This window comes from Rhincodon typus, chromosome 30 (assembly GCF_021869965.1).
Source record: "Rhincodon typus isolate 14 chromosome 30, sRhiTyp1.1, whole genome shotgun sequence".
Taxonomy (NCBI): Eukaryota; Metazoa; Chordata; class Chondrichthyes; order Orectolobiformes; family Rhincodontidae; genus Rhincodon; species Rhincodon typus.
In genome coordinates, this window is record NC_063361.1 from 4,563,910 (window position 1) to 4,574,931 (window position 11,022).

An 11,022-nucleotide genomic window follows, 5' to 3' on the forward strand; every position below is an offset into this window, starting at 1 on the left:
TACACCTCCCCTCTCACTCCCATCCCAGGCCCCAAGAAGACTTTCCATATCAAGCAGATGTTCACCTGCACATCTGCTAATGTGGTATACTGCATCCGCTGTTCCCGTTGTGGCCTCCTCTACATCGGGGAAACCAAGCGGAGTCTTGGGGACCGCTTTGCAGAACACCTACGCTCGGTTTGCACTAAACAACTGCATTTCCCAGTCGCGAAGCATTTCAACTCCTCCTCCCATTCCTCAGACGACATGTCCATCCTGGGCCTCCTGCAGTGCCACAACGATGCCACCTGAAGGTTGCAGGAGCAGCAACGCATATTCCACTTGGGAACCCTGCAGCCCAATGGTATCAATGTGGACTTCACAAGCTTCAAAATCTCCCCTTCCCCTACCGCATCCCAAAACCAGCCCAGCTCGTCCCCGCCTCCCTAACCTGTCCTTCCTCCCACCTATCCCCTCCTCCTACCTCAAGCCCCACCCCCATCTCCTACCTACCAACCTCATCCTGCCCCCTTGACCGGTCCGTCCTCCCTGGACTGACCTATCCCCTCCTTACCTCCCCACCTACACTCACCTTTACTGCCTCCATCCCCGCCTCTTTGACCTGTCTGTTTCCTCTCCACCTATCTTCTCCTCTATCCATCTTCTATCCACCTCCCCCTCTCTCCCTATTTATTTCAGAACCCCCTTCCCCTCCCCCATTTCTGATGAAGGGTCTAGGCCCGAAACGTCAGCCTTCCTGCTCCTCTGATGCTGCTTGGCCAGCTGTGTTCATCCAGCTCTGCACCTTGTTATCTCTGTATCCTGGGAGTATTGGATGAGGACAGTATAGACAGAACTTTAGCCTGTATCTAACTTTGTGTTGTAGCTGCTGGGGGTGTTTCGTGGAAAATTGTAGAAGGAGCTTTACTCTATCTTTATTTACTTTTTAATTCATTCAGATGACGTGAGCATCACAGGCTGGGCAGTGATGATGGCATTTATTGCCAGCACTAATTGCTCTAGCGAAGGTGGTGGTGAGCTGTCTTCTTGAACTGCTGCAGCCCATATGGTATAGGTACATAAGCAGTGCCACTGGGGAGGGTTTTCCAGGAATTTAACCCAGTGACACTGAAGGAATGGGGATAAATTTCCAAGTTGGGATGAATGGATTGGAGGAGAATTTGCATGAGAAGACCACCACCTGCATCTCATGCCCTTATCCTTCTGGATGGTAATGGTCATAAGGTTTGGAAGGTCCTGTCTAAACAATCCTGACGAATTTCAAAAGTGTGACTTGTAGATAGTACACGCTGCTGCTACTGAGCAGCGATAGCAGAAGGACAGAATATTTGTGGATGTGGTGCCAAACAGGATGCTTTGTCCTGGATGGTGTCAAGCTTTTTGAGTGTTTTTGGAGTTGCATCCATCCAGGTCAGGGAGCAATATTCCATCACACTCTTGACTTGTGCCTTGTAGATGGTGGACATGCTTTGGTGAGTGAGGAGGCAAGTTGTACACTGCAGGATTCCTAGCCTCTGATCTGCTGTTACTGTATTTGTGTCCAGTACAGTTCAATTCCTGGTCAATGGCAACCTCCACGATTTTGATACTGCATGATCTGGCAATGGTAATGCCGTTAAATGTCAAGGAACAATGGTTAGGTTCTCTCTTGTTAGAGATGGTCATGGCCTGAATGTTACTTAGCACTTGTCAGCCTAAACCTGGATATTATCAAGATCTTTTTGCATTTGGACATGGACTCTTTCAGTATCTGAGGAGTTGTGAATGGCGCTGGACATTGAGCAATCACCAGTGAACATCCCCACTTCAACCTTATGATGGATGAAGCAGCTGAAGATGATTGGACCTAGGACACTGATGTGCTGGGCAACTCCATCATTGAGGATGGAGACACCACTCTTCGTGACTAGATTTGGCAGGACTGTGGAGTTTAGATCTGATCCCTTAGTTGTGAGATTGTTTCACCATATCTATTGCATGATGAATGTGGCATCCAAGTGCTCCTGTTTGGTAGCATCACCAGGTTGATTCTTTATTTTTAGGTTTGCCTAGTGCTGTTCTTGGCATGACCTCCTGCACTCTGCATTGAATTAGACTGATCCCCTGGTTTGATGATAATATTGGGAGAAATATATTACCATAAGATTATTGATTGTATTCGAGTACAATTGTGCTGCTATTGATTGCTCAAGTGTATCATGGATGCCCAATCTTAAGTTGCTAGACATGTTTAATATCCATCCCATTTAGCACAGTATTGGTACCACACAACACAATGTAGAGTTGTCTCAATGTGAAGATGGGACTTTGTCTCCACATTGACTGTGTGGGTGGTTACTCTTACCGATACTGTCATGGACAGATGCACATGCAGGTGGCAAATTGGTAAGGATGACATCAAGTATCATTTTCCCCCTTTGGTTCCCTCACCACCTACCTCAGACCCAGTCTAGCAGCTCTATTCTTTAGGGCCTGACCAGTTTGATCTGTAGTACTGCAGCCAAGCCACTCTAGATGGTGGACATTGAAATTCTCCACCCACAGCACATTCCCTGCCTTTGCCACCCTCAGTGTTTCTGGGGATTTGGTACATGGTAATCTGCAGGAGGTTTCCTTGTCCATGTTTGGCCTGATGCCATGAGACTTCATGGTGCAGAGAGTCCTTGGAGACAACTCCGAGAATAACTTCCTGCTGACAGAATACCACTGTGCCACCATTACAGCTGGGTCTGTCCTGCCAGTGGGACAAGAGATACCAAGGAATGATGATTGTGGTGTCGAGGACATTATCCGTAAGGACAATTCCATGAGTGTGTCAGACTGTTGCTTGAATAGAAATAGCTTTCTCAATTTTGGCACTATCCTCAGATGTTAGTAAGGAAGATTTAACATGTCCAATAGGGTTGTGTTTGCCCTTGTCATTATCGGTGCCTATGCCAATGCCAGGCAGTTTCATTCCTTAACTCTTTTTTAGTGGATTTGATAGAATTGAATGGCTTATTCATATTGCTCTGGGTCTGGAGTCACATAGGCTAAGTTAGGTAAGGATGGCAATTTTCCTTCTTCGAAGAATATTTTAGGTGAACCCAGATGTGAACCAATGTGAAAATTGAAAAGAAAATTTAACATCTACCCTGATAGGATTTGAACACAGATCCCCAGAGTATTATCATCACTTGTTCAGCAACAATACCACAAAGCCACCATCACCTCCCCTGACCCTTTGCAGTAAAGTGGGCCAGAACTCCTGTTCCTTTCAATGAGCCTGGTAGACCCCTATTGTCTATCGACATGGCCACTTGTGATGATCAATTTATTCATATTTGTGTTTTTATCTTTCAGAAACTGAAAACTACACAAGAAAGGTAACTCCATTTTGACACTGACTTTCAATTTGTTTGGACTTGTCCTCATTGTCGACCTAACATTTAGCATTTAATTTCTGTTTCTAGAATTAAAATGGTAATCTCTGATCCCAGGGATGTGTCAGTAAAGATAAATGGTGCCAAGTACAAATTCCTGATGTTGTACAATTCCTGGAAAAAAATGGTCCATGAGATTGGTTTTAATACAGGTGAGGAAATGATTTACAAGAAACCATTTAGATTGTGACTGATATCACTGAAAACATGGTGTTAAGAATCTTCTCTTCTTTAATCCAGACTCCAAGTTTTACTTGATATACTTACATTTAAATCATCACAATATTCAGATCTACAGGGGGTCCCTGATTTATGAAAGCCTGACTTACAAATACAATCTCACAGAGGGGTGTAACTTTAACGATTCAATGTACAAATGGTAGGCTGTTGAGTAAGGTTGGATCTCAAAGAATCCAGGGAGAGCTAGACAACTGGGTACAAAATTGGCTGGGAGGTAGAAGTCAAAGGGTAGTGGTAAAGGGTTATTTTTCAGACTGAAGGCCTGTGACCAGTGGTGTGCCTCAGGGATCACTGCTGCATCCACTGTTATTCGTCATTTATATAAATGATTTGGATGAGAATTTAGGATGTATGGTTGGTACATTTGTGGAAGACACCAAGATTGGTGGTATAGTGGACAGTGAAGAAAGTTATCTGGTAATGATCAACTGGGCCAGTGGGCTGAGGAATGGCAGATAGACTTTAATTTAAATAAATGCAAGATGTTGCATTTTGGTATGGAAGTCCAGGGCAGAACCTAGTCAATGGTAGGACCCTGGGGATTGTTATAGAACAAAAAGTTCTAGGGGTACAGTTTTATAGCTCCTTGGAATTGGAGTCACAGGTAGACAGGGTGGTGAAGAAGGCTTCCAGCATGTTTACTTTCATTGCTCAGAGCATTTAGTATGGGAGATGGGATGTCTTGTTGCAGGTGTACAAGATGTTGGTGAGGCCACATTTGGAGTACTACGTGCAGTTCTGGTCGCTCTACTGTAGAAAGGATATTATTAAACTAGAAAGAGTGGAGAAAAGGTTTATTTGGATGCTACCTGGACTGGAAGGTTTAGGTTATAAGGAGAGGTTGGATAGCAGGGAGATTTTTCTCTGGAGCGTAGTAGACTGAGCGGTGACCTTATAGATAAGGTAGAAAGCTGATAGCCTTTCCTCATGGTAGAGGAGTCGAAAAAGGTGGGAGGGGAGAGATACAACTGCCAGATGGGCAGTTTTTTCACACAGAGGGTGGCGAGTGTCTGGAACAGGTTGCCAGAGGTAGTGAGGGAAGCAAGTACAATTTCATCATTTAAGAAACATTTGGACAGGTACATGGAGGGGATAGATATGGAGTGAAATGGACCAAATACAAGCAAATGGGGCTAGTTTAAATTGTGAAAACTGGGTGGCATGTGCATGTTGGGCAGAAGGCTCTGTTTACATGCTGTAGACCTCTATGACTCTATAACTCTAAATATTTCCTGTACTTACAAATGAATCCTTTACATCGTTCTGCATTGTGTTCTGACTTGTATACAAATTGATGTGTGATCAAACTCCAGAGCAGAACCTGGGGACCGCCTGTATTTGCAACAGCTCAGATTGTGGAACAATCCATGTCCCATATGCAGTAAGACTAAGACAACATACAGACATGGGTGGATAATTTGCATGTGACATTTGTATCACAGAAGTGCTAGGCAATTGCCATCTTCCCTTGACATTCGATGGAATTACCATCTCTAAATCCTTCACCATCAACATCCTAACACTGATCAGAAACTGAACTGGACCAAGCATAAATATGAAGATGGTTCACCAACACTTTGAGAAGTGCCAGAAGGGGTGGACATTAACTGCTGTCCTTAACAAAGACACCTGTATCCCAACTACAAATCTAAGTCATGTAATTTCCAAAAGTATTGGAGTGGACTTCGACTTTGTGTGAGAACATAAAACAGGAGATAATGTATCAGCCACTCGTTTTATATCAGTTCAGACATTTATTTTGGTTGACTACAATTGAAATAAAAACGCACTTCATTATCACTCATTTTGGCTGAAGGTACATGTGATGAGCAGCAGGAGAGTGGCACTGATTTTGTGGAAAACGGTTTAAGATCTGTGTAGGGAAGGGAGAGGGAGTATAGTCACACATTCTAACCATCATCTTTGGAGGGATATCCCTTTAAGGGATTAATACTCAAGTGAACCAAGTATGTGGATGTTGTCACAGAACTTTGGGCCATTGGCTCTCTGCATTGTAGCACTCAAGGTACTGGCTGTATCTACAGGTTACTCTTTGCTGTATGTAGTAGTTTAGCTGTAAGTAAAGCTACCAGAGATCTTTAACTCAAATGGGATCCATGTACCTCACTGGTGTTATATTTAGATATCGGGAGATTGGTTAGCTTGATTGGCTGGTTTGCGTTACAGTGTAATGTCAACACCATGGGTTCAATTCCTGAACTGGCTGAGGTTATGATAAAGGATACTCTTCCTTGCCCTTTTCTCTTGTCTGAGGTTTGGTGAGTCTCAGGTTAAATTCACCAACAGTCATCTCTCTCTCTCTCTCTATTGAGGGTGTGGTACTATACTGACTTTTGATTTGGATACTATAATACCAACTACCACTCAAACCTATCTCATGCAATGTCCTCATTGCACCTCCCTCATTGTCACCTCACTAGATTTTCTCCAGCCAACCATTCCCCATTTGCCATCACTCTCATTCCTTGGTCTTTTTGCCTCCTGGCAATGGGAGAGCGTGCAGAACCTGAAGGAGAAACAGAAGCTTCAGCCACCACTAGACCAACTATTGCAGATGAGGAAATTCAGGCCATCAGCAAAACCTCAGTGTCCCTGGCTGTCAGAGTTAAGGAAATGGGTGCCTTCCTGGTGACAGAATGAAATATCAAACTGCCACATGGCCTAAAATACTCATTCATTTTCACCCAGAGACTCACTGTGTTTGAAATGGATTCATGTGCATAATGATCGCGTTCCCTGACAGTTTTAATTCATGTCTTTGGTCTTTGTGCATTCCATAAAGGGCGCTGCAGGAAAATGTTAACGACTCCTCAGAGGAAATCACCTAAACTGAGGGGGCAGTGTCACAGAACTCATGCAGGTTATGCACTAACTTAGATACTCCCTGTTTGGTAAGGAGGATGGATGTTAACATGAACACTGAATGCAGATACTGGAGGCAGGGATAGTAATGGAGGATTGGAGTCAGAGGCTACACAACATTTCATTCTCACCTGAACCAGGAGGAGCCAATGATGAAGAGGATACTACCAGAGCAGCAGAAGTGATGGTGTGATGTCCTGGTAGGTGCTGCAGTTGCACTGTACTGCTATCAGGCAGAGACTGTGTTCTCACATAGCAGTGATGGCATGACCAGCTGCAAGGAGTGTTACACACAACAGTCATGTGTGCGCGTGGTGCGGACACTATCAACTTAAAGTAAATGATGACACCCCCAACCAAGGGCATCATCACCCCAATGAGGTGCAGCAGAGTACTCTCCAATGCACTGATGGCAGGGCAGTGCAATTGGCTGGTGAGAGTAACAAAAAACAAAGGAGCTATGGAAGTGGAGACTTTGGTCAAAAGTACTCCCTTCCTGTTGCTGCCCCTGCACCCTCACCCAGCAAGCAGCCTTCTGCCCTTGTGGCTGGCTGACACTAAGTCTGCACAGGGCAAATGGAGCACTCTTTATTAATACCACCCTCAGACTCCAGAACCCAAAGACCGCCTGAGCAATCCAAATAGGTATGGGTGCATTTTGCTCTTCCTCTGCTGAAACAGTTGGGGTGGCACTATGTAGAAAAGCCCGGAAGAGGAAGAGTAAAGATCTACAATTGCAAGGTCACATTGCTGTCTTGCACATTTGGACTGGGAACTTTCTGTGTTATTCTTGAACAGTCACTATTCCACATTGCCCATTTTTGATTGCCGCCAAGGAAATGGCCTTTTCATTTGTAATAAATGACTTGATGCTGAGTTGCACAGGGAGGTGTGTGCTGTAGCTGCAAAAGGCAGTTATAGTTATTTGCAGGACTGTTGAGTGTCGTGGAAAGAAAAGGAGTGGTAAGGAAAGGGAAGGGGGGGATATATAGTTTTTGTATTTGGTTTTATGGGTAGATTGGTGAAAATGAACCTCCTAAAAATGCAGTGCAGTGTGCACCACGACTTGTGCCTTAGCAACGTCACATTCACATTCCCCCTCCTTCTCAGAGGACCCTTTGCCTCTTTGCCTTGTTGTTTCTACTCCTGCATCAGAGAGGTGCTGTGCAGCATGCAGCAACCACCCCAAGTCTGGAGATCCTGTCTGCTGGGAGGTAAAGGGTACCTCCAGCTCTATGCAGGCACCAAAAGCATTCCAATACCTTGCTCAATAACACAGCACAGTGCTGCATAGCTTTCATCACATCAATCCTGGGCTCATTTACTCACTCTTTCCTGGTTAATAGCAATAGTCAATTCTCCTCATGTCATAACTCCTCTGTCTCCAGATTATCATTAGGCAGTGCTTGGAAAGAATGTGCTAAGTTAAGGACAGACACCACTAAAGGCAAGTCATTTTTGAAAAATAATAGTAGATTTTGTGAGCAGAACATTTTTTCAGACTGTCTCACCAAGATTTGTCTCACCAACCTGGTATTTGTAAAGCGCATTTAACAGCGTTCAATATCCCTAGACAGTGCAAGGAAATATTATCAGTTAAAATTGACAGGGGGTCACAGAAAGGCAGGTCAGAGGTTTGGCCAAGGAGCTGTTTTTAGGCTGTGACCTGAAGGAAGGCAGCGGTAGAGAGATTTGGGGGAACTAATATTACAGCTAAGAGTCTTACAGCTAAAAGCGTGGTCACCAAGAGCCCAGAAATAGAGGGATGCAGAGATCTCTGTGTTCTGGGGCTGGTGGAGATTACAGAGCTAGGATGGGGCTAAGGCCAAATAAGGATTTGAACACAGATCTTACTTGAAGATCCAGGTATTACTTGTATTTTTATAGTGCTGTTCATGACCACAGGGCATCCCACAGATCTTTATAACCAAAGACTTATGTTGAAACTGTAGTCACTATTGCAACGGAGGAAAAGCCCAGCAAGCCCCCATACACAGACACGTGATAACGATCAAATAATGTGTTTAGTGGCGTCAATTAAGGGATAAGTCTGGTCCAGGATACCTAGGATGACTCCCGTGCTCTTCTTTGTGATAGTGCAATGAGATCTTTAGCATCCACTGAGAGAGACAAAGCCTCAGTCGAACATTTCATCCAACACCTGGTATCTCTGAGACCACAGCTCTCCTCAGCCCTGCATCAGAGCATCAGTATTTTTTTTTTATATAGATAACAAGATGTAGAGCTGGATGAACACTGCAGGCCAAGCAGCGTCAGAGGAGCAGGAAAGCTATCTCAGTTCCTACTATCTCTGAATCAGTTTTTGTTTATGCTAGGTTCTGGTGTGGAACTTGAATATGCAAACCCCATAGCTCAAAAACGAGAGAGTTACTGACCGAGGCACAGTTGCTATATAAATGGCTTGATGTAGTGTGCCCCAGGGTCTAGAATTGCTGTCTTCTTTTTATTAATCATTAAGGGGAAGGCAGTAGACTTCTAATCCAGAATCTCAGCATAACATTCAGTGGGTTGAAATCCAACAATGGTGTAATTTGAATTCAATTAAAAACCTGGAATTATAAGTTAGCTCAACGGTGACAACGTAATCATTGTCGATTGAAGTAAAATTCAATCTGGTTCAGGAATGACCTTTAGGGAAGGAAATCTATCATGCTTACATGGTCTGGCCTACAGGTGATTCCAGACCTATAGTAATATGGTTAACTCTTAACTGGGAGGGTAGTAGATGCTGCCCCAGCCACTAATGCCTACATTACACAAACAAATCTTTAAAGTTACCTTGGGTACAAGCAACACCATCTAAAATTTAGCTGCTGACACATAAGGGGATTGGCTAGCAGTGAGGCAGATTGTAAAAGAAGGTAGCCAAGAATACCTGTCCATACAAGTTTGTCCAACAAAAGTCCTACACCAATCCAAGTAGTTTCCGGCAAACAAAATAGCCACAGTAATGCAGGGTGTGAGAAGTCAGAAAAGGGAGAAAAAGATAACTTTTGTGAAATAGCAACAGGAGCAACACTGGTACATGAATTATTTATTGAATCTGAAATATCTTTAAATGTGGTGGTTTTTATTTAATACGAAGGTAAAGTGTGATGTGCACATGGGTGAGTTTTATAACTAATAATCCAGGTTCAGAGGCAGATAAATCTACAAAAGCAAACTTCCTGAACTGGACAAATTTCATAATGTCAATTTAATAAATGGGCCATTTCCCTCTTTTCATTCAGACTGTTCTGTTTTCTGTTCTTCTACAGTGCCGTTGAGTCTAGATCCTGACACCGCACACTGGAACCTCCTAATCTTCGACAACTTGACCAGCATCGCGTACAGCCACAACCTGAAGAAACCACCCTCTAAACCCTCACAATTCAGTGCCTATCCCTTTGTCCTGGCCAAGCAAGGGTTCTCATCAGGAGCACACTACTGGGAAATCTTTGTGGGTTGCAAGGCTGAATGGGTCTTGGGGGTGACCAAGCAGTCTGTGGAACGTAAGGCACCGATCTCTCTATCACCTCAAGATGGTTTATGGATCCTGGAGAAAAAAAGCAAGCACTACGTGGCTCACTCCGTGCCCCGTGTGGTAATCTTTTCAAGGTTTAAACCCAGAAAAATTGGAGTTTACCTTGACTATGAAGCTGGGCAAGTGTCCTTTTACAATGCTGACAAAATGACACTGATGTATACTTTCAAAGATAGTTTCACAGAGACACTCTATCCTGTGTTTAGCCCAGGTGTTAATTTCACACCACTGAGAATACTCCACGTTAATCCTTGAAAGAGTGTGAAGTAAATGCAGTGACAAAAAGCCAGCAAACATTTGAAGGTGCCTGTGTGCCTATTGAAGATAATATAAACGGTGTCTATAAATCAGATTGCAGCAGCATGCAACTTGACTGGAAATATGCTCACATTTCTTTCACTAATCTGTTAAGAAGAAGTACTTTGTTTTTGCCTCTCTCTTTCTGCCCTTGCATCCCTGAAATCACTCCATACCTCTCACCTCTGACCCGGAGAGCAGGCAGGTGCCCTATCCCTCAGCTCTGTCAATGGCTTTCTGTCACAGCTATTGGGAGTCGTTCAACAAAAGTGAATGGCCTGACCTTCAGTTTCTCCACTTTGTCCAAAGGGAAGTGTCAAGCCTTGGACTGTTCTGTCCTCCTGGCATCTGACCGGAGATCAGGAAATCATGGGGTAAAGAATCACACGCACAAGCCAAGCACTTTGCATTCATTCTGTACCTATAGATCAGTTCTTCAAAGTGTCATTTCTCTTAATTTAGTATCTATTGGGCATCCTGTAGCTCCTGTCTGGAATACAGCTGCATAACATTAAACAAATGATGTCAAGCAATGAAAACCAGATGATGAATTTGATAACTTGTTACACATGAGTATTGTGGTTTGGATAATTGTATTATTTCAGTGCAACACTGATGTAGAGATAACATTTTAAA

At 43.8% G+C, this 11,022-nt stretch overlaps 1 protein-coding gene across 1 annotated transcript in view; it reads left to right on the forward strand.

Moving 5' to 3' along the window:
- Positions 1-10,344, forward strand: part of LOC125486546 (nuclear factor 7, brain-like) — a 16,672-nt gene extending 6,328 nt beyond the window's left edge. The window contains exons 4-6 of the mRNA XM_048614387.1: positions 3,343-3,365; positions 3,453-3,574; positions 9,824-10,344. Coding sequence (XP_048470344.1) covers positions 3,343-3,365; positions 3,453-3,574; positions 9,824-10,344 — 666 coding nt within the window. The remainder of the gene's footprint in view (positions 1-3,342; positions 3,366-3,452; positions 3,575-9,823) is intronic.
- Positions 10,345-11,022: the final 678 nt, after the last annotated feature.